The 25,489-nt window shown below is 34.8% G+C and overlaps 1 protein-coding gene and 1 long non-coding RNA gene across 12 annotated transcripts in view; both read right to left on the bottom strand.

The window, feature by feature from the left end:
* ANKRD17 (ankyrin repeat domain 17) overlaps window positions 1-25,489 on the bottom strand; it is a 166,146-nt gene that overhangs the window by 122,512 nt on the left and 18,145 nt on the right. For 2 of the 11 annotated variants that reach the window (XM_061420437.1, XM_061420436.1), the window contains exon 1: window positions 6,479-10,873. The exons of 8 other annotated variants lie outside the window; for them this stretch is intronic. In XM_061420437.1, the coding sequence (XP_061276421.1) occupies window positions 6,479-6,532 (54 nt within the window). In that variant the 5' untranslated portion in view covers window positions 6,533-10,873. Of the gene's footprint in view, window positions 1-6,478; window positions 10,874-25,489 lie in introns of those variants that run through there. One more of the 11 variants, XM_061420442.1, reaches the window with a different exon arrangement.
* On the bottom strand, window positions 13,616-20,681 carry LOC133249685 (uncharacterized). The gene is made up of 2 exons (XR_009737058.1): window positions 19,848-20,681; window positions 13,616-15,932 (listed from the first exon to the last, which is right to left on the bottom strand). It is a non-coding gene; the product is annotated as an uncharacterized LOC133249685 (long non-coding RNA).

A 25,489-nucleotide genomic window follows, 5' to 3' on the forward strand; every position in this document is an offset into this window, starting at 1 on the left:
TGATGTATTAGTAAATGTTATTTTTTTATATTGTGGAATAAAAGGCAGCAATATTTGGAACTCAGTAAATCAGTATTTTCCAATTGACCAGAGTACGATGCTACAAAATCATGCACCAAATGATCTACTCAAGATACACAAAAAACCAGTGGGTTTTAATTGAACAAAGTTCAAAAAATTCGCTGATAATGTTTCAGATTCTACACTACAACTAACCTCCAGGAAACCATCATAGTTTTAGGACTGGTATCAAAGAAAAATTTTCACAATTATCAAAATGGCTATTAAAATATTCTAAATGTTAAGACGGTACTTTTTCTTAGACTTCCTCTAAAATAATGTATTGCAACAGACTAAATATAAAAGCAGACATATCTTCTATTAAGCCAGACTTCAAAGGTATTTGTAAAAATCTAAAATAATGCCATTCTTCTCAGTTGTTTTCTTTCGGAAAAGTTATTTTTATAAAATTAAGTAAAACTGTAATAGCACAATCCTTCTGTATAATAACTTAAATTTTCAACAAATTGTTAACTAATGTGGCCAATTTCCATTGCCACTATAAAATTATGTGGGTATCCTACATATAACATATATCTATCTGTCCATATATAGCCAGTTAGTTAGAAGCATGGTTCCATCCAAGACCAATATTAATGGCCAACAATCTAGCCACTCATTAAACCAAAACCAAAAGTTACCTCAAGATATTTGTAAACACCTCCTGAAAGACCTTTGTTTTGGCAAATCTGGAAGCTATGTACTAAAACCAAACCAGTGATTAAGCAAGACTTTGATATTCAGCAAGTCTGTGGTGATCAAGTCACTTCAACACCAGAATGAGTTATTCAGTCAAGCATCAGAACAAGGACCCAAATACTTCAAAAACAGAAAGTGCCAATGCTGCTACATGTATATGCAGGTAACACATGACGTAGACCTTTCCTAATGCATGTTTCACAATATGTTCCACCTTAAGCACCAGACTGTGTTGAATTAACGTGGGACTAGTAGCATTTGGACAATCCTGACATTACTTTCTTGTGAGAGTAACATTAATTTACATATCTGTAGTTACACTATCTTTTGCAAGCTGTTTGAAACCTTCACTTGAAAGGTTTGAAACTACTCCACTAAAATATTAGTCTTCTTTAGAGGGATTACTAACGTTAAGTCTATCTTTTAGTCATCTTCTACTACTCTCGTATGCATTCTCTCAAAGTTGGTGTGTGAAAGCAATGTTGCAACTTCTGCCCCTCCATTCAAGACAGACTCAACTTTCAAATAAGAGTATTCATAAAGCATAATATAGCAGAGACGTGAATGTTTGTACACAGAGTATATAGAAGCAAGCATATGTGAGCGTGTTATATGAACATATGTATAACAACATACTGATATAACTGGCAACAGCAAAATCTTTACAAATAAATAGATGACAATGACATCTAGGGGACTTTCTAGACAGCCTGACATTCATAAACACGCATAACAATTAGATAAGCACACACACACACACACACACACAAAACTTAAAAGTACTTAAAGAAAAATATTTGCTTACTAAAAAAATCAGAATGCTAAAACTATCCAGAAAAACAAATGAAGTAAGATACAAGCATTCAAACATACATCTGTACACATCCTGAATTTAAGAATGTTTAAATACCAATGACAGACATTCTGTCTACTGAATTTTTACTTTGATGAAGCAAAGCTAGCTGGACTAATCTCACTGAATTTCAACTGCTTAGCATATTGAAGATGCTCAATAAATTCTGGAGTGAAATTATAAGACTCAATATAGCCAACATGTCTAATGTCTCCAAAACCTCTTAATGAATGGAAAATGTTACATTTATTAATTCAAATAACTTATATATTTAGCTAAACTTTTCTGTCTCTAGATCAAATTATATTTGTCCCAAGAATAACTCCCAGGGGCTTCCCAGGTGGCACAATTGTAAAGAATCTGCCTGCCAATATCAATCATTTTATATCAATCATCCTGGCGAAGACTAGACAAAGAGACAAGTGGAACGCTTTCCTGTTTTGCCTGGGTCCATTGGGGCACTGTTTTCTTGTATACAGCTGAGACTCTCTCTGGCTGTTTTTTGCTAATGATTAGAATACCAGGTGCCTCATGAAATGATGGAAAAGTCGATGACAACCCACTCCAGTATTCATGCCTGGAAAATCCCACGGACAGAGGAGCCTTGTAGGCTACAGTCCGTGGGGTCGAAAACAGTCGGACACGACTGAGCAACTTCACTTTCTTTCTTTCAAGATACTGCGGGTTCTATTCCTGGGTAAGGGAGATTCCCCTCAAGTAGAGAATGAGAACCCACTCCAGTATTCTTGCCTGGAAAATTCCATGAACAGAGAAGCCTGACGGGCTACAGTCTACGGGGTCACACAATCGGACATGACTGAGTGGCTGCATGTGAACACACACACATACGAGTAACTCCAAATCTTCCTAGTGAAAAATGTCAACAGCATTATACTAACTACATAGATATAGAATTTAGAAATTCATGGAAGGCTTACTGATACAACATATGAAGAATATGTATTACATAAGCCAATGTATTTCATAGAATAAAAAGAAATATAGCAGGACACTGTCAAAAGAGTTTACTCTGAAGAGCTTTTATATCATTACTAAAAATAATTTTTAAATAAATAGCAAGTGGAATTCCCCTGTTTAGATGAAAATGCACTATTTACCACTAGCCCATAATGGTGACAAATCAAAAAGAAACAACAATGTCCCTGCGACTCTTTCAAGATTAAAACCCCTCCAATCTCAAGATAAATACAAATGCAAGAAATAGTTCCATAATAAACCTACTTAATATGTTTAATCGAATCCTTAATTTAATTAAACCCTAAAACGTTCAGCCAAATCCTCAACCCACTGAATATCTAAGGAACAACCACAGAGATATAAGGGCTTTTAGCTTACATATTACAACCTGTAAAATAAAGTACAGATGAAGCTAGACACTCTGGATCTAGCTGACAAAGGAACAAGACTGGGCAAGTTACTACTCTTAAAAATGTAAATATTTTTATTTTCAAAACACTGATATTTTTAAGGCAAAAATGTATCAAATGCTATACCCTGAAGAAAGTATTTTGAACTTGATTAAAATTAAAAGAAATACTTATAAAAATTTTTCATTTCTAAAGCAATTCTTATAGAAAACTACTAAACATAGTTCAAAGAGAATAAAACTAGAATATATAGTAATCGAGTATCTGACCTCTCATGTTTTGTTTTCATATTTAAAAAGCTTATATAATATCTCAGGTTTATATGCATAGCACCTGGACACACAAACTTGGAAACACCCCCCCCCCCCCTCAAAAATAAAAGTTTGGAGAACTTTTTTTTCTTCTTGATCTTTCTAAGTACTAAGATCCATTATTATATACGACTCAGAGGAAGAACATCAAAGTTCTAAAATTATAATCATGTCTCAGCAAAAATAAGCAAAAAAAAAAAAAGAAAGAGGTATTTATGTAGGCTCCCTATCATCTGTAGGTGGCCATTTTCCTGAATATTAGTTAAGGTGGGCAAAAGGAACAGAAACACTTTGACTACTTCGGTTTGGAGGAAAAAAATCACTGACCAGATTATCTAGATAATTTAAATAACTAAATTATTCTATTAAATCCATTACTATAGAGAGCTGAGAAGCAATGATATAAGTTGAAATCAATCTTTTTCTGTTGTACTATAAGTTTTAGAAACACAGTATTTTACTCAAGACTGATGATCACTTAAAAATGTACATTAAATAAATGTGGGTATATACAATAAACAATCACAATTTAAAAGGTAAACCACTGCATTACAAGAATTAATCTGTACTAAATCACTAACGATGTTGATTTTAAGCTTTCTTTTTATTAACACTTAAATAAAAGTACCTTGTAAAATGTATGATTCAAAAGACCAAGTTATATTCAAAGACAGAAAAAAAAAAAAGGAATTCAGTGTTTAATGTAAATAATCAGAAATCTACATAAAATTCCAGATGCTCAATAAATAAGTCAGAATGATAAAAATTATGGAAAAAAATATGGTGATAAACTTCAAATGGCTTAATATTAGATACAATAATAAAATTATCACTGTGGTATATAGATGAACTTCATTATTCATTATTAGACATTTACACAATGAGTTAACTCATTAAAATTTTTTTCTAGGAAGCTCATTGTATAAAATATGCCATATGAGGTACTTTAGAAAATGGTACATTTAGCTTCAGAGTTAGGAAGTTTATTCTTTTTTAACTTTTACTATTAGCATTAGGTCATCAAGAGTACTTTTTAAAAAAATACTTATTTGGCTGTGCCAGGTCATGGTTGCAGCATGCAGGATCTTTAGCTATGATATGCAAACTCTTAGTTGTGCCATGTGGGATCTAGTTCCCTGACCAGGTATCGAACCTGGGGCTCCCTGCATTAACAGTCATAGCCACTGGACCATCAGGGACATCCCCATTATGAGTACTTCTAATTTTTGAAAAGAAGAATATTTCATTACTAGTTGGAAATTTTTCACTTCTAGTCTGCCAATACTTGACAAATACTCATTTAAATAAAATAACATGAAACAAAGACAAAACTACTCACTTAGTATGGTTTAATGTGACAGGTATATAGGAATCAAATTAAGAGAGAGAGAATTAGGACAAATAATTAAAATTACAGACAGTAAATAACCTCTGCAACTAACTAGTAACTATGAACAAGTTAGGTAACGTAAAATCTTACCATGACATTAAACACTTTTAGTGCTTTAGTGTGAATAATGAAAAGTCAACTCTTAAGGAAGTATTAGAAAAATTTATACTTAAGACACAAAACTATGCCCAAGTAGGCTTTTCCCAGAAAATAAATAGACTTCTAAAATCTATTATATGCTGAAATTTAAAACGACCAAAGAAAATGTCAGATGAATTTACTGAAATCTATAAGGTACGCTTCTTTTAAAATTCAAAGCAAAAGTTTTAAAAAGCAAATAAAAATGTCCTCCTAGAACTTTATAAACAGACTTCTTTAATCTGAACTACTAATAGCCATGTGACCACTGCTAATTACAGAAGTTCCTCAATGAAAATATATATCACTATTTCTAAGTGGATAATTTACCATACCATTTCTAAGGAAACTCACTAACAGTATCAAAATTAAAAAAAGAAAAGAGGAAAAGAATGGAAATTAACCAGAGAATTCAACTCAGACAATAAAACTCTAAGGAGAGGGGGAAAGAGTACATTGGCAGGTGTCTGCAAGGAGCTAGATAACACAATAGAATCAGTTTTCATTCTGCAGAACAACCATGAGACTTGCTGCAATGTCAGCTCCAAGCACACACTGAGGGACTCCAGAAAATGCTCATTGATCATGCAGCACTTTATAATGCGCATAGGCTTTTTTCTCCTGTTAACCCCGCCTGGCTTCCCTTTGCAGTTTATTCTCCTAAGCCCTGTCCCCATAAAAAATTCTTTTCCTGAGGACAGTAAAATATTTAATAAATTATCTTAAGAGTCTAAGTATTAGGAATATCACTCACCATCATTAAATCATCATAAAAATTAGCCAGTTTTTTTTTTTAATGAGGAGGGAAAAACCCTACACACCCCAAAATAAGAAAATTATTTAAATATTTATATCTATAAATAAAAATATGATGGTATACTACATCCAAGGCCAAAACCAATTATAGTTTCACTTTGACATGTATTTCCTTGCACTGATTTATACGCAAATAGGTTCTATAACACTGACACAAGGAGGAAAAAAGAGAAAATACAATTCAAATTTTCATGACTGAAAATACAGATTTTTGTGAGCTCTCAAGCACTGGTGCCTTAAATTTTACAGTCTTTTAATTTTTAATTGAATAATTTATTTTATAATAATTAAAGTCACATGAAAAACCTAGAACCAGATGTACCAGCTAAATTAGGCAAATAGATTGATATATATGCTTAATTTTACCCTAGAAACTAAAATAAGCAGCTGTTTTTAATAGTTAACTGCAAGCAAGAGTTGTGGGCTTAGATATGTAAATGAATTCTAAGACATATGATACTAAACCTACTCAAAGCTGCTTTGCAGACCCCACCTTCTAATGAGTTAATCTAAAGGTCACCACCAGCACAAGGCTTTTTATTAAGTCCAAAGCCCTTTCCTTCTTTCTTTTTTCCCCCTATCAAACATATATCTACAATTTACAAAACATTAAGTTTAAACAAATTAATTCTAGACTTATTTAGTAATCATGTGAACTAGATTGCCACATTCTCACACGGAATAAGGTCTGACCGTATCTTGCTTTTATGCTCTGCCTCTCTTTGCTCTCTCCTCTAATCTATTCATCTGTAAAATAATTCCGGCAGATAAGATTTCTTTGTTCAGATTTCAACTTTCATTTCATTTACAAACCTAGCCCTACCTCAAGAATGTCTTCTAGAACATATGCTTCCATTTCAGCCGCTGTCTCCACCATGTTTTATCAAACTGCCATGTTTCTTACTGCACTATGATTAGATCATTGCCAGCAGGAACACTCCTCTGTGTCAGCAAGGGAACAGGAAATGGAATGTTCTATTACATGCCTAAAGCAGCTTAGCTGTTCACTAGCCAGGCATCTACCAAAAGAGCAGGGGGTGACTCACTGTGTATTTTTTAAAGATACAGAAGCTCTATTCCAAAGCAAACTTCAGCCAAGTAATTTCAACAGACAAAACAGATACAGTCTCTTATATTTTACCATTTCAAATTTTAAAACTCCAAAATTTCAAAAAAGAAATAATAATGTATTTTTTAAAAAGCTTAAACATGTCTGGCTTCCTGGTTGAACAAAAGAGGTTGAAGTGGGTTACGTAGCAATTTATCCTTAGTAAAGCCTTGTAGTGAGATTAATGGCTGTATTAAATACACAAAGAGGGAGGCAAGGTGCTATCAAACTAGGAATTTGTTACATCAGGCATATGCATTATATAATACATATAGGAGTTGACTTGCAGGTGTTAAAATAATAATTTAATGTAGCTTTTTAATGGTAATCTGGTATTCTATAAACTAATCGTTTGGAAATATCTGAGAAATGAGATTAATATTCAACAGATTCACAGTCATTGAAGCAAGCCATAACACATCAAGATTATATGCATTTTCTAGAAATGCCTTTAACTTTATTTACTAACCAAAGAAATGACCTCTCCCTCCCTTATAATAATACTACAAAAGATTAAAATATTTCAGATGCATGAAATTTAGAAACACTGGTTCTGGATCATTAAATAGCAAATATGGGTGACTCATGGTAGAGCTAATTTTTTATTATATTTACTACTGTAATAGAACCTCAGTTGAGTGAAACTATTGAGTTGACCAGAAAGTTTGCTTGGGGCTTTCCATAATATCTTACAGAAAAATTCAAAACTTTTTGGTCAACCCAATACCCTGTCAAATTTCTTCCTTATATAATCTAGAATATAGAAAACACAATGGGAAAAGAAAAATGTTTTATGCTCTATTCTGTAGTATTAACAAAACAACCCTGCACTTTAAGAGTGCCATACAAACTGAATTTGTAGTAATCACTCAATTAGATTAACAACTTTAATTGTAACTCTAAGGTGAACAGTTCCTCTAGTCTAAATTTTTCTAACCTAACTAAAGAAAGTGAATTTTTTTAAAGAGAAGGAAAAAGGAAAAAATTAGAGGGAGTTATTATTAACACATATGGTCAACTCTAAGTGATGATATGAATGGCCTTTCCAGTAATGTCTCCTCAAAGTGATGTTATTTTTTAGTATAAACACCTTGTAATTTTCTTGGGCCTTAGTTTATTTATTTGTAAAATGTGATAACATTAACTCAACAATGGATTGTTGGGCATCCCTGATGACTCAGTGGTAAAAAGTCCACCTGTCCACACGCATTCAATCCCTGGTCCAGGAGGGCCCCACATGCCGCAGAGCAACTAAGCCTGTGTACCACAACTACTGAGCCTGTGCTCTTAGAGCCCAGGACCCAGAACCACTGAAGCCAAAGCACCCTAGAGCCCGTACTCTGCAACAAGAGAAACCAGTGGACCGAGAAGCCTGTGCAGGCAACTAGAGAGTAGCCCCCACTCGCAGCAACTAGAGAAAAGCCAACACAGCCAAAAATAAACAAATCTTTAAAACAAACAAAAAACAAAAAGGTACTGTCTACTGTATATCAGAAACTATCCTAGGTACAATAAACACGACAGATAAAATTTCTTCTAAACAGGTATATATGAAGACTCAATGAGATGAAGTATCTACTCCTCAGTTTCTGATTATTTAGGAGATATTTTTATTGTGTCAGGCAATATACAAATCATTTTTTAAATAAACAAGTTATTTAACCTTCACAATACCCTAGGTGGTAATAATTGAAACTAATAACATTAATAACTACCATGTGCTTACTTATGTGATAAACTATTTTAAGCATTTTGTATATATTAACTCATTAAATCTCAATAAAAGGCAGGAACTATTATTATCTCCATTCTGGAAACTGAGGTACAGAGAAGTTAAGCACCTCTCCCAACTTACTCTCAACTAAATTAACAAGCTAAGATTTGAACCCAGGTAATTGGCTCCAGAGTTTGTCCTCTGAACTATCTACTATACTTCCACCAGATGATATGATCCTCGTTTTACAGATAAGAAAATCAAGTTGCACACAGTACACAGTTATAAAGTGGAGGTAGAATTCAAACCCAGAATAGTCTGACTCCAAAGGATGTGTGAAATTAATGGAAAACAAATGATAGTAAAAACATTTTTCCAAGATCATATATAGTGCTTACATTTCTGTTTGGAAGCTTCTCAAACAAAATAATGTCCAGTGTAAAGACATAGCTTATGAAGAACTAGAAAACTGGTTCTCACTATTTCCCTCCTTCCAGTTCAGTCCGTTCCTTACCTGAAATAAACTGCCTCATCCTTAGATTAAGAGACAGAGAAGGCAACAGCACCCCACTCCAGTACTCTTGCCTGGAAAATCCCATGGGCGGAGGAGCCTGGAAGGCTGCAGTCCATGGGGTCGCTAAGAGGACACGACTGAGAGACTTCACTTTCACTTTTCACTTTCATGCATTGAAGGAAATGGCAACCCACTCCAGTGTTCTTGCCTGGAGAATCCCCGGGACGGCGGAGCCTGGTGGGCTGCCATCTATGGGGTCGCACAGAATCAGACATGACTGAAGTGACTTAGCAGTAGATTAAGAGAAGTCAACAACAAAGTTTCTTTCTCAAACCTTTTTCCAACAGAAGCAAGAAATGACAGATTTGAATTCAAGGAACTCAACATTCAAACACTCTTATTTCTCATAAGATAAGAATAGGCTTTCTAACTTTGACAAATCATCCAGCCCCTAAGGTTCAAGTCAATCAAACCATTCACTGTCTCTTTCTCCTCTGTACTAGGATAATACGGTGCTGCTCTTAAGCTTTTCTGACATTTACTGTTAAATTTTCACTAATAAATATGTCATTATAGCTTTCTTACAGAATTATAGATGTTTATATATCATGTATCATGTCTCTCCCTTACAGATCACAAGCTTGATGAAAGCAGGCAATGCTTTGTTTGGCAATGTATACCCAGAGCCAGCAGTCTCTGGCAGAGAGCAAGGACTTAAGTACTTGTTGATTAAATTAACAAATGCATGAATAAAGGAATCATCTGATATCCAGTTATGCATCCTAATCCCTTTATCTTATTTATTTTTGGCTGTGGTGGGTTTTCGTTGCTATGTGTGGGCTTTCTCTAGTTGTAGTCAGCGGAGGCTACTCTCTGTTGCGGTGCACAGGCTTCTCTTGTTGCACAGCATGGGCCCTAGGGCAAGTGGGTTTAGTAGCTGTGGCATATCCGTGGCAGGTAGAATCATCCCAGACTAGGGATTGAACTTGTATCCTCTGCATTGGCAGGTGAATTCTTAACCACTGGACCATCAGGGAAGCTCTCCTAATCCCTTTTAAATTATTGCTACCACTAAGACTTACTTGTTCTGTGATTATTATCTTTAGGCCATTGAAATAAGATATTAGAAATACTGAATTTAAACATAATCTACTTTTGAGACTTTCTGTAATTCTTTGTTATACAGCAAAATAATAATTTCTTCTTAATTTTATTTTCTGGTTCTTTTGTTAATATGAGGACCTATGCCACAGCACAGGTTACTCTGGGGGAAAGGGTATGTGAAAGGAGATTCATATACATCTGCTATAAGATTCTACATCCTAATAGTAAGCTAACATCCTTCTAGTTCAATCAGTTTGAAGGCAAAAAAACCTGTTCCCCCATTTGCCTAAAATGGATTTTAAAATCTTTAATTTTCATCTAGGGCAAAAGCATTAAAGTATAATTAATAGTTAACCTACTAACAGTTATGCAAACAAACACAAACGAACAAAAGTTACTTAAATCATAAAGGAGAATACTTAACACAATAAGCTCCAAATGTCCAAAGTGAAGAGAAAAGCTTCTCATAAAAAGTAGAGGAAAATGACAGAAGAAGCTCAATAAATAGCAAGACTAAATAAAGGAATCTTCTAAAATGCACCGTTTCATTTAGGCCCAGCACTTATTTCTTTGAACAAGGAAAAAGAAAACCAAACACACACGCGCGCGCGCGCACACACACACACGCACACACACACAGATTTGTTGACAAGCAAGCAACTCTATTTTGTATGGTTTTGTTCCTCCACATAAAACATTGTGTTTTTTTCCAATCAAATCTTCCTTGTAAAGTTCTGCTCCCATCAATTTTTTTTTTTTTTCCTACTTAGGAAACGGCAAGACTTTTTCAAAATCCACATTTTTAAACAAAACAAAGACACTTTTTTCTACTTAGGAAACGGCAAGACTTTTTCAAAATCCACATTTTTAAACAAAACAAAGACACTTAACAAAACAAAGAAATATAATTATTTCACCCATCTACATAAAAACAAACTATTAGAAAAAGAAAATCTGAACCAATCTCACCTCTTAAAATGTATGAAATGTAGTCATTACATCTCTATTTTTCTTTTCTACTCTATTTCAGTAGAAGTGTAAAATAGCCTGGACCAAGCATAACTGACATACATACCTTAAAAAGTTAAATAGAATTTAAATTAAAAGGCTAACAAAATCTGGTCAAATTTCTGATAGTCTATATACATTACTAAAATAACTATATATAACTATCTCTATAAATTTACCTTATATTTCTCCTAAACCAATCATGCTATTATATGACTGGAGCTTTTTGATATATCTAATACACCATAGTAAATGCTTTTCGTTACCTTCATAGGTTACTTTCTTTTTCTTTAAACTATGGTTTTTATCTACAAAAGCAATGCACAAACATAGAAAACATTCCTGTGTAAAAGACAATATAGGGAGAAGTAAACCTATCTCTCACCAACCCCTAAAAGGCACAAATTGTATATTCTTCCAGAAATAACCTACATATATGAAGCATATCTTAGTGCAAGATTTTCTTTTATAAAAACAGAAGGATATTGTACATACTTTCCTACATCTCCATTTTAAAATGTAATATTCCATAATCGTTTCAGATTAGTATTTGTATATCTCTCTCTGATTTTGATTGTTATTTAAATTTCACTAATAAAATCCTGTACTATAATCAGTTCCCCTTTGATGGACATTTGTATTGCTCCAACATTTTGTAATATTGCAATGAATATGCCCAACAAAAGGGCCCACATACTCTGCATATACTTGAATATAACTGTACAGTAAATTTCTTGATGGAAACATGGATTTAAAACTATGTCACTGCTGAACTCTCAAACCACTGGGGTGGTACATTCCTCTGTTAGTCAATCAGTCATGTCTGACTCTTTGCTACCCCATGGATTGCAGCCCACCAGGTTCCTCTGTCCATGGAATTCTCCATGCAAGAATACTGGAGTGGGTAGCCATTCCCTTCTCCAGGAGATCTTTCTGACCCACAGATCAAATTGGGATCTCCTGCATTGCTGGCAGATTCTTTACCATTTGAGCCACATTCCTTTAGGACCTATTAAAACATAATTTTGGGGTCAGTAGTATATTTGGCTGACTCTGGTTCAGTATTCTCTTAGTCATCATATTCTCTTATGTACAGTTAAGGGAAATTAAAATGTTAAAGTAACCTAAAATGAGTTCAGACTAGTAAAATCAAGGGAAACACAACCTGAATTCCATTATTTCTGTAAGTTGCTTGGTATTAAAACGGTAAATGGCAGGTTGCCCACTATTTTATGCACTGTTCTGACACTCTCCCCTGGAAGAAAACATGTACAAAGATTAAGACAGAGGCATGACTAAGAGGAAGTTGTTAAGGATGATATTCATGTGTCTCTGCTCTCTCTGCCCTATGCCTCAGTATGGTTTAAAAGCTTTTGTACTAGCAAATGGTGGTATACAGTGTGGGGTAGTGTCATAACCAACTTGACAATTTATTAATTACAAAATAACAATAAATCTCTAGCTTAAAAAAAAAAACCTGATGTTTGACTCTTTGACATAAATCATAGCAAGATACTCAATGACCCACATCCCAGAGTAATGGAACTAAAAACAAAAATAAATAAATGGGATCTTATTAAAAGCTTTTGCACAGCAAAGGAAACCATAAACAGGATGAAAAGGCAATCCTCAGACTGGGAGAAAATAATTGCAAGTGAAGCAATTGACAAAAGATTAACCTATAAAATATACAAGCAGCTCAGGCAGATCAACATCAGAAAAACAAACAACCCAATCAAAAAACAGGCAGAAGATCTAAACAGACATTTCTCCAAATAAGACATACAGATGGCTAATAAACACGTGAAAAGATGCTCAGCATCACTCATTATTAGAGAAATGCAAATCAAAATTGCAATGAGGTATCACCTCACATTGGTCAGAATGGCCATCATCAAAAAATCTACAAACAATAAATGCTGGAGAGGATGTGAAGAAAAGGGAACTCTGTACTGTTGGTGGGAATGTAAATTGATATAGCCACTCTGGAGAACAGTATGGAGATTTCTTAAAGAAAAAGAACTAAGAATAAAAGTACCATATGACCCAGCAATCCCATTATTTGGCAAATACCCTGAGAAAGCCACAATTCTAAAAGACACATGTTCAGTGCAGCACTATCTACAAGACCCAGGACATGGAAGCAACCAAGATGTCCACTGACAGATGAATGGATAAGGAAGTTGTGGTGCATATGTACCATGGAATACTACTCAGCCATAAAAATGGACATATCTCAATCAGTTCTAGTGAGATGGATACACCTAGAGGCTGTTACACAGTGTGAAATCAGAAAAAGAAATATTGTACATTAATGCATATATGTGTGTAATTTAGAAAAATGGTACTGATGAACCTATTTGTAGGGCAACAATAGAGTTCCAGACATAAAGGAGAGACTTTCAACACAGAGCAGGAAGGAGAGAGTGGGACAAATTCAAAGAGTAGCATTGAAACATATACATTACCATGTGTAAAATAGATAGCTAGTGGGCATTTGCTGTATGATGGAGGAAGCTCAATTTGCTGCTCTGTGATCACCTACAGGGGTGGGACAGGGAGGGAGGTTCATGAAGGAGGGGATATATGTAAACCCATGGCTGATTCATGTTTATGTATGGCAAAAAACCAACACACATTGTAAAGCAGTTATCCTTCAGTTTAAAAAAAAAAAAAAAAACAACTTTATGTTGGGACTTCCTTGGCACCCAGTGGTTAAGAATTCACCTGCCAATGCAGGGTACACAGGTTTGATCCATGGTCTGGGAACTATGATCCTACATACCTCAGAGCAGCTGAGCCTGTGCTCTAGAGCCCATGCTCTGCAACGAGAGAGTCACCTCAATGAGAAGCCTGCACACCGCAGCTAGAGAGTAGCCGCGACTACTGTCACAACCAGAGAAAGCCCGAGCACGGCAACAAAGAGCCTGGGCTCTGCAGCAAAGACCCAATGCAGCCAAAAATAAAATAATTATAAAAAAATAAAACTGACAAATTATCTAATTTTCTAAAAATTCTGTTCCTCTTAAATACAAATCCCATCTAGGATTAATGGATTCTTTAACTTAGTAAGTTGTGAAGTTTCTGTCAGAATTTAGTATTATAAGGATTCTGCATATAATAATTCTGTACGATTTTTTTGGTTATGTTCTTACTAAACTAATAGTGTTAGTCTGCCTTCCACATTTACTTCAAACTATTCCTTTTGAAAATATAAAATTCTAAAGTAATCCTTCCATCATTATTGGGAAAAAAAATTGAATGCAAACTAAGAAAAAGATGGGGTTTTATTAACACAAACAGCATTAAACAGCTTCTCTCATAGTCTCCTCACATATATTCCAGGTCTAATTTTGATGATAATATTTTAAAATAAGGATGACTGAAACTTCACCAGAACCTCCAAAATAAATGTTAACAGTTGGACAGGTTTTTAGATATGTGAGGAACAGCTAAAAGGCTTAGGTAACAAAGAATTAAGTAAGGATATATAAAATTATACTTGCATACATAAAATCATGCAAAGACCATGTAGTAGTATATTCTAAACATGACAAAGAGTATTTATTTCTTAAATAAAATTTTTCTCAAGTCTAACATGATAAAAAGGCTTCAGTAAACTTTTTCAGAAAGACCATTATAACTATCATTCATTTATACAACTATTTACTGAGTGTTTACTAGGTGACAGGCTTTATACTACACAGTGGATATAGAATGACAAAGTTACTGTACCTTCAAGAGTCTATCATTTAGAAAAACTTGATCCTGATTCTTCATAAAGTTTAAAATCAAAATCTTCAATGATTTTTTCCATCTTCTCTGATAAATAGTTCCTTTCCATTTTTCTTTAATCTAATAAATAAAACTCAAAACTCCACTAAGAACAGTATAAAAAGTATTATTATATTTAAACAAATATTTCATCCAGACATAGATTCCATCCAGAACAGAACTGAATACAAGCACAATCTTGTCCAAATATAAGTAATATACTAAGCAAAGTAAAAAACAAAGCAGCTTTCCCTCCTTTCACATCTGCAATTACAGTTGTGCCGGCTGGACTCTTGCATTTCTTGTCTCCACCCATGATGGGTCACACCATGAATTCATTCTTTCCTAGTATTTCACAATAGGGTCTAGTGATTAACATTTTCACTTTCATACAAAATTGATACGATATTTATTGTTTTTAGTGAATGTTCACCTCCCAAATTTGTCTGTCCAACATTTCAAAAAGAAAAACCAGTACATATATAATGGGAATAAGTTCAATGTTTTTGGGTTTTGTTTCAAATAGGCTAAATCTATTGACAGTAAAGCACTCTCAATTTGGTGAGCAATACATTAAATGTCCTATATTTAAAAGGAGTAAGTATCTACTTGCAAAATAAATACACTGCCCCCCCAACACACACACACAGAGCCTACCTCCCTACCATCACTCCACAGACACAGTGGTGGGGAGAGTAGAGAGGATGAGGACAAAACACAAATAACAACGAATGACAAGCCCAAACCCAATCTACTACCTTTCTAAAGGACAACTATTCTACTCCAGGGGACATAACAAACAGTTCCAGGTCACTTAAAATAGTACCAAAGGCATGGAAGATAATCAGGATGTAAAAACTATCCAGGCAACCTTGCAATCTCATCTCTCTGGTTGTTTGACGGTCTGGAGTTGCTGGCAACAAGGTCCATCAGTCTGCTTTGTCACGATGCCTATTACCACTCTGCTGTTCCTGGCCTATCTGTTCACCACAAATCTTGAAAGTTCCGCCTGCACGCCAACTGCTGCAAGTACTTTCAGATTCATAATCCATCTCCTAAGAAATGTATTACATTTCAATTGTCTATGTTCTCAAAAAACTAGGCCAAAAATTGCAAAGCGAGGTCCCTTTTCCACTAATCTGATCCTGACTAGAGATAGAGAATCTTCAGGGGTCTTCACAAAAGGAAAATCTCAGAGCATAATTCTGACATTCTAAAGTTTCCAAGGTGGATCTACAGACAGAATCCGAATACAAGCACCCTCATACATACACACATATATACTTAAGTATATATGTGTGTGTGTGTGTGTGTGTGTGTGTATAAATACTGATTTCATTCACTGTAACTGTGACTCTTTGGTCATCAGGAGGATATCCCACAACATAGCTATATTAGAAGCAATGTTACCATTACTTTCAACTTCTCTCACAAATTTCAAATATTTAGTTTTACTACCAAATTGCCAACAAAAACTAACACAATATAAGTAAATGGAAGTTAATATTTACAATTTTTATGTGTGTAACAGATAAACATTAGCATATTTTATGAAATTACTACCATGTTTTATGAAAGCAAACTTAACCCACATTCATATCTTTCCAAAGGTCCCTCACCAATCGACAATTTCCATCCTCTTCAAGAACATGTATCATAACATCTCTCTGTGAAAGTAATTAATAGTTTAAATGGTAGCCACTGAAAAACTAATAGCTTACAAAGTGTTTAAAAGTGTAACAGAACTGCCAAATATATTATGTTCAGGTAAACTCTCTTACACAAATTCCCCGATTTCCAGTATAATGCTTCTTTTTAAAAGTACTTCTCATAAAATATTTTAAGAGTATATATTTGCATAAGTTGATTTTTTTTTTTTTTTTAGAACTTCAGCTTGCTTAGAAAACTACATGTAATTTAAGTAGAATCATTATAATATACATAGGTCTTAGGGTCTTTTGTATTTTACACTTTCAATACTTAAAGACATATAATAGCATAGGATTTTATAATTTTTAAAATCAAATATGAAAAACATACAATTAGAAATACGCTTCCCAAAATATATTTCTGATGCAACACTCCTAAAATTAGGCTTTCAAAAAACATTTTACCTATGTACAGTATAAACAGGAATGCCAACCTATCTTTAAGTTGAAGTGGTATCAAAATAAATTCCTTCACTCAATAAGCATTGTCCAGTCAGGGACATAAGACCCATCTTTAGAAGGATAACAAAGGCCATTTCTATTCCCATCTTTCAACTCTTCCAGTTCTTCCAGAAGATAATCATGTCTCCAGTAGCTGTAGCTCTCCCTGATCACATGACTTCCTTCTTATGAACAAACCATGCTTCTAATCCCAGTCTTCAGTATGCCAGAGAAAATGTCATTTTATTTAGGGCCATTGGTGGGAAGGACTCAAATTTTTCTAATACATCTAAATTTTTAACAAACTTTTTTTAAAAAAAAGAATCATGGAAATGAGTCCAGAATTGACATACAAAATCAAGAGGGAAAGTCAGTGAAGAAATACTTCTGCATCTTATGTAAAAATATTCATATATTTTATGCAACTCCCCAAATTCCTGGAATTAATTTCATGTGTCCAGTATTTCCACCTCACATAGTTTCTAATAACTATGTGGTCCTGGACTGTTACTTTATAAATAAAAGTATCATTATCTAACTAGGTAAATACAACACATCTGCAATGTTTTCAATATTATAAATATGATGCACGAAGGTGGGATTTTTAAAGATACAAAGGCTGCAAAGGCACAAGATGAACAGTAAATCTTTTTGTTACTTGCCTGCAATAAAAGAGCAATACATCGTTACATTGTTAACTGATTTGTAGTGTGATTACAAGCTTAATTTCAATATCTGTTAAGTTTGTTACTTGACTTCTATTTCTTGATTTATTAATTTTTATGTGTTATCTATTTACCGCCCACTGAAGAAATGAACACTGACTCTTTCTTTGTTGCCCTCTATCTACCAATTTTAAGGGTTATAACATTTTTTATTATGAAAGTTTATAACTATACTCCTTAACTATTTCACAACTATAATTAAATCTATTTTATATATTTTCTAGGTTGATTCTAATGGCACCCCACTCCAGTACTCTTCTTGCCTGGAGAATCCCATGGACAGAGGAGCCCAGTGGGCTGCAGTCCATGGGGTTGCCAAGAGTCGGAAACGACTGAAGCGACTTAGCAGCAGCAGCAGCAGCAGCAGGTTGATTCTAAAAACTAAAAATTAACTGCATTTATAACATGACTAGGTAAATACTAATCCCTGAAGGAAATGCAATTTTATATCATTTAGACATTACTGGTTGAACAAGAAGTGTCCATGTAGTCTAAGAATTTTCTTCTAGTTTTCTTTAGTTCTTTTTGAAGGTCCAAGATTGCCACTGAAGCTACCAGTTTCTTCCCCTGACACTTCCCTACTACCGTATCATCTATCTCAGATTATATTTTCCATTGTATAATAATATCTCAAATATAGTTATATAAGATACATAGTTTTTTCTCAGGGTAAAAATTTACTTGTCTTCACATGATAAATAGTACAGTATAAAAAATTTAGGTGCAAATCTGCTGCTGCTGCTGCTAAATCGCTTCAGTCGTGTCTGACTCTGTGCGACCCCATAGACAGCGGCCCACCAGGCTCCCCCATCCCTGGGATTCTCCAGGCAAGAACACTGGAGTGGGTTGCCATTTCCTTCTCCAATGCATGAAAGTGAAATGAAAAGTGAAAGTGAAGTTGCTCAGTCGTGTCTGACTCTATTTTTCCCTAAATGGTGAAAATACTGCTTGTCTTCAAGCATTCAGTATGGCTCCTAAGATTTCAGTTATTGGATTTTCCATTTTTTATTCCCGCTCTCTAGCTGTAACTGAGAATTTTCTTTTTATGTTCGAGTTCTGAAATTTTACCAGATGTGTCTAGATGTAGGTCTTTTTTCGTCCTCCTGCGTGGTACTAGATGGGCTCCTTTAATCTGAAATTTTTTATCTTTCTTCGGCTCATGAAATTTCAATTATTTCTTTCAGTATTTGTCTCCTTCCCACTTTCTGTACTTTTTCTAGAATTAATGTTTACAGATGTGAAAACTTTGTGATATATTTTCCATACCTCTCCATTTTTCCAGATCTTTTTTTCTTTTGCTTCATATCTAGAGTTCTTCGTCTTTAGCGCAAAATCAATAACCCAGTCTTGATTAATGCTAAATTGTTATTTAACCCAATCATTAACATTTATCATTGTAATTTTCAAAATCTTTTCTGCTTCTCTGCCACTTTTTCAGTGAAACTCTGATTAATCATTGCAACATGTTCTTAAATCTTAGTAAAATATGTATTACATTTTTTTTTCTTTGAAGTTTTCTTCGGAATTTTATCTGAGGTCAGTTGTTCTTTCATTCCTCTTAATCGTCTTCCATCTTGATTCTCCTCAATTGTTTATTTATACTGGCTTATAAAAGATTACTTTTGGCTTTCTCTGATGTTGTTCGGACTTGTTTTTGCAAATGGTGTCTCACTTAAATGGGAGTGTGATCCCATTTAAGTAGTTAGGGCATACAGATAAGCAGGCACCCCAGAAAGGTACCTAAACAAGAAGTCAAGCCTGCCGGGATCCACCAAAAGTGCTTTTCTCTGAAGAAGCAAGCTTCAGTGCCTCTGCTACTCTCTCAGATTCCAAGATCTCAGATGTCCTACTGAACTGTTAGTCTACTTTCTTAAAAGAGAGCAGTTCTTAGACTTCAGGCCTGAGGGCAGGCACCACTGCCACCAGAGCTGTTTAGACTGGAGGAAGGGGAGGATGGAGGTCCAACTAACCCAGCACTCTGGCAAGTAACTCTTTAAAAAATTCCTGATTATTACTCAATTACTACTGTTCTCTGTCCTTGTTGACTCCAAGCCTGGAGCCTTTCCAAGGTTCCCCTAGGAAAACCTGAGCTTACCTCTGGTATCTTGAGTTCCAGTTTCCTTTGAGATTTTGCTGTCAATGCGATCCCGTGAGCTTTCTATCTTCTTCAAAATTTCTGGTCCTCTGATGGTACCTGTAGTGGACTGTGAACTGTAATTTTACTATTCAACATGCTTTATCCCCGGCCCACCTTTCTAGTAATATAATCCCTCATGTCTGTGGGGAAAATATTTCATGTGATTTGGGTAGAGGTGAGTCTTCCCAGCCACCACTGGCTAGAATATCCCAGCCCCCTCTCCTTTGGCAGCCATCTTTGCCTAGCTGAAAATAAAACTAATTCAAGAAGAAAAGGGAGAGTAAAAATGTTGTGAGAAAACCAGTACTGATAATATTATTCAAATCTGGACTTATCTATGCCTAAAGTTGGATCTTCTTCCCTTCTTCCCCACACACATCTGAGTACACACAAAGTTAAAGAGCTAATGAGGTTCTTTTGCTTCTCTTTAAGGTAGTTTGACCAATGTAATAATATCTGTTTCTTGCTTTTCAAAACTGTGGTTTAGTTCAATCTTTAAATAACCTAAGTGGGATGCTGGGAACAAAGAAAGTTAAAGGAATGCAATCAATGCACCATATTTAAAATAAAAGACAAAAATTGTAAAATAAGCCGGAAGAAGTCAAATTAAAATTTACAGTTTGGTGTTGAACATAGAATGAGGAAATAGCTATAAATATTAAGTATATCTTATCATTCCCTAAGACATCTGTCATACCTATAGGGGGAAGAAAGGCAGATACAAAAACCAGTTATCTCTCAACAAGTTTTTCCCCTGAGTTAAGATTCCAATGATTTCAAAAAGAACAAGGAAGGAAAATTTTTGGTAGTGATTTATAATGTTCTAATCTATTACATCCCCAAAGAAAATCCTTTGAAAGGTTATATAGTGTCAATTTCTAGAAGAAAAATTCTTTATCTTTGACACGATTCTTTGGGGAGAGGTATGGAAGGAGTTGTTTACTGTTTAATTTTAGAGATGATAAAAAGCACAGAAGGTCATTGATCTCAATGGATGAAAGATGAAATCTGGTACTCTTCAACTAATACAAATAATCCAAGGTTCAAAGACCTATGTCTCAAAAGTTTATCCTACTGAAAAATCTGCAAAATATTGTATGAATATATTTAAGTACATGTGAGGGAGCACAGGTCCACAGTTTTCATCAGAATCTAACTAAAATCCAGGAGCTATAAAAGGTAAAGAAAACCGCTCCTGATTGTAAAAGAACAATGAGGACTTAATTCAAATATTACATTTACAGTTAAATACAAAATTTCCAAGTAATCAATACCTTCAATACATAAAATAGTGTACTAGATGTTTACATTATCTCCATTCTTTAGAAAAAATTATTAGTTCCAATATGGATGAACAAAAGGAAGTTAAGTAGTAACTTTCCCAAAGTCACATAGTATTAAAGCAGGATACAAAAGCAAGTTTCCCACCTTGAATTAAATCTTTCTATACAATGCCCCCACCCCCTGCACCCCCTCCGCTCCAGGAGAAATATTAGAAAATAAAAGGCAATGGGTTATTTCATAATGGAATGTAATATTATGTTGGGCACAGAAACTGTCAGGTATTCACATGTCTAGGATTTAATGAAACTGGAATACCCTTCAATTAATATTTTTATGGAAACTTCTGCTTCTAGAAGTGAGGTCAAGAGACCTTAGTATTTGATTGAGATTCATGAATCTTAACATTCAAGACTCAATGAATGGGTCCTCTTGCTATTCTGTTCTTCTGAGCTCTGTGGGAAACAAAACGAAGTTTCTCATGCATGGAAGACAAAAAGCTGCAATACCAAGCCCATGTTTTTTATGTCTTGGATACAAGATAATAAGAGAATCTGGTGATAGGGCTAAAGTAGGTAAGAACTTCTACATATGGAACAACCTCCCACATACCTAAGACACATTAACAACTTAAAATATATTCCAGAACTAGGTTCTGACTAAGAGAATTCAGTATCAGAGTTTGGGTTGTAGCCAGAAAGCTGGGTCAAACAGTGGAGAGGATCTCAAACTGGGAGATGGTAATACTGGGCAGAGTAAGAAAAGCAAAGCAGGAAAGGTACAAATGAAAGACCAATCCACAAAGCAAGTTAGGGCTATGTTTTAAAGATTCTGAGATTTAAGAAAACAGTATAGTCAGATTTTTGCTTTATACTTTGCCATTTTATCTAGAATCACTGAATCACCTGCTAAGCTTACAGCAGAGAAGTCATCAAAATATGGTTTGCTTCATCATTCCCAGAAGAGCCGATAAGAATAAGAAAAGGATGCTGCATTTCCCATTACTCTTATTTCTCCCTCTTTATTAACAGTATGGTTAAGCAGTAAAAAATATTAAATTCTAGAGGAACTGAAGAATATATTCTATTTAAGTACTAAAGATCTAACGAATTCTGAATACAATCCTAAAAGATCATCTAACCCATACAACTATCATTTGTAAAATCTTCACTACAGAATTGGAGAAGGGAATGGCAACCAACTCCAGTATTCTTGCCTGGAGAATTCTATGGACAGAGGAGCCTGGCAGGCTACAGCCCATGGAGTCACAAAGAATAGGACATGACTGAGTGACTAACACTTCACTACAGAATCCCACTTCCTATGCTAACACTGACTCCACCTAAAATAAATTAATCCACATGCACAATTACAGCCAAAGAGTTTTACTGGCAATCTATGAATTAATAAAATAATCAAATTAAATGGAGTTAGGAAAGAAAATAAGAGAGTCAAAATTTTTTTAATTACAGATTTTAAATTGTACTTTTTAAAAATAGCCAAACATACTACTAAACAGTAACCCAATTCACAATGCTCTCCATTATTCCTCAAACCTCAGTTTTAAAAACTAGTATTTATGGAGACTGTTATAGTTCACAAATGTTTTGACACAATCATCTCATCTGACCCCCCACCCAAAAGAAGGTATTATGATGTCCCTTTTATGTTAGGCTCTGAGATTCAGCTTGCCTATCACACTTACTTGACAGCATGAATTAAGACATGTGGTAAGTCTAAGACAGCATACTTCTCACTTCACATCTTAACAACTTATCTACAAGTTATGTATTTTGATTTGATGTTCCACAAAAGGTACAGAATAGTATACTATTCACTCACAATCTATGAAATCCATCTCAGGATCACATGAATTTTGCTAAAGATGGACTCAGGGAAATAACAAAATGTAACAGAACAGAGCAACGTTAACTATACTCCAATAAAGTCTTTTTTTTAAGGAGGTGGGGTGCAGTTCTATAATATGGTGTTCTAAACAACTCTTAAACGTACCAGGACTATTACTGTTGCTGCTGCTGCTGCTGCTAAGTCGCCTCAGTCACGTCCGACTGTATGTGACCCCATAGACTTCAGCCCACCAGGCTCCTCCGTCCCTGGGATTCTCCAGCAAAGAACACTGGAGTGGGTTGCCATTTCCTTCTCCAATGCATGAAAGTGAAAGTGAAGTCGCTCAGTCGTGTCCTACTCCCAGGGACCCCATGGACTGCAGCCTACCAGGCTCCTCCGTCCATGGGATTTTCCAGGCAAGAGTACTGGAGTGGGTTGCCATTGCCTTATGTATAATGACCCAGAGGTATGTCATAAATTAGAAAAAGACGTCATTCACACAGATCTGTAAATAAGACCTAAATACAAGATTAAATGAGCTAGTGAGTTCTATAATTTATACCAAATATCTCTTGAGCCAATTATTAGGGAGATCAGGGAACAGAAGGGAACCAGTGACCTATACCAGTTAAAAAAAAAGCAGACATTGATGTGAGACTGCTCATGTTTATATTCTATTTCCATCATTTACTGTGACCTTGAGCAAGTTATTCTTTTCCTTGATTTTTTTTTCAACTACAAACTGTGGATAATAGTATTATCTACCTCTTAGAGTTGTGAGGATTAAATAAGACACTACACATAATTATAGTATATAGTAAGCACTCATTAAAATATTAGTTATTGGGGTTATAATTACCCAATGTTCTAAGTGTTATGAATACTTTCAGGAAAGAGGTGATATTTTATCTGTCTCTTAATGAATAAAACATTTAACAGAGAATGACATCCACAGAGACTAGATATCAATGGGGCTTGTAACCCAACATATGACATAGCACATTCTAAAACATACTAAACCACTAAAAACCCACTGTAGTTTAAAAAATACAGAGCTCATTCACATAATAAAATGTCAGTTACAGAAACAGACCCATGTACCTTTGGTCCGGCACTTTCACCACTGAAATATATCCTAAAATACAAACATACACAGACACAGATACATATCAAAAAGAATCCACTGCAGTATTATTTGTAATGGAAGAACACTGGACAAAACCAAAACACTGGGTATAAACACTCAACAAAATCAGGGAAGTCATGATACATGACAAGGGAACATTTCACAGCCATTACGAGGAATAAGATAATCAATATGTGCATTTACACTGGAAGAGTCTATGATAAGATTATTAATTTTAAAAAGAAAATTTCAGAATATCTATATAATGACCCCCTTTATATAAAACAAAAATTTGCTTACACAGATACATGTGAAGATATATATGTGCAAATACATATAAAGCCATGAAATGTACACACTTAAAATTTATACCTTGGGGGCTTCCCTGGTGTCTCAATGGTAAAGAATTCACCCATCAGGAAGATCCCCTGGTGAAGGAAATGGCAACTGACTCCAGTATTCTTGCCTGGGAAATCTCATGGACGGAGGAGCCTGGTGGGCTACAGGTCATGGGGTTGCAAAAGAGTCAGACGTGACTTGGTGACTAAAATCTATACCTTGGGCTACAGAAGAAGGGAGCTTTGACTCATACTTTATCTTCCTCTACTGTTTAAATGTTTACAATTTATACTTACTACATGACTTAATAAAAACAGAAAGAAGATAATGCATACTCAGGGCTCTGTAGTGACCTAAAAGGGAAGGAAATCCAAAAAAAGGGGGATGGGGGAAGAGGGAAGAAAAAAAAAGTGATGTATGCATACATATAGCTGATTCACTTTGCTGTACAGTAGAAACTGACATAGCAGTATTAGGCAATTATACTTCAATAAAAAAAAATAGAAAAAGATGAAAAAAAGATAATGCAATCTCCCTTTAAGATTCCACCAACATTAAACAAACAAAATAAACATCAGTCACAGTTTGGCTGCATACTTGGCTGCATACTTCAGCCAAGGTTTAATTTAAAGGATTCAGTACAATTAAGACTTGTCTGTCTCAGGTCATATAGCAGTTCTTCTATTTTGGCATTTCCTAAATAGCAACTGCATAAGTATTACATTATTCCTGGCTTATGTGAAATATATTTTTAAAATATTGAAACAAAACTAAAGAACACTAGAATGATAATGCAAGAGAACTAAAACACATCCATAGTTTCTTGATCCTGCCCTAAAAGTGTATGGAGGTGTTCAAGTTCAAAGGCAGCATATTAAGACTAGCAACATCACAAATCAATAAGAACATGGTATAGATCCGGTGAGCTTCCCTGGTAGCTCAGCTGGTAAGGAATACAGCTGCAATGCAGGAGACCCCTGTTCGATTACTGGGTCAGGAAGATCCC

Source organism: Bos javanicus, chromosome 6 (genome assembly GCF_032452875.1).
Source record: "Bos javanicus breed banteng chromosome 6, ARS-OSU_banteng_1.0, whole genome shotgun sequence".
Taxonomy (NCBI): Eukaryota; Metazoa; Chordata; class Mammalia; order Artiodactyla; family Bovidae; genus Bos; species Bos javanicus.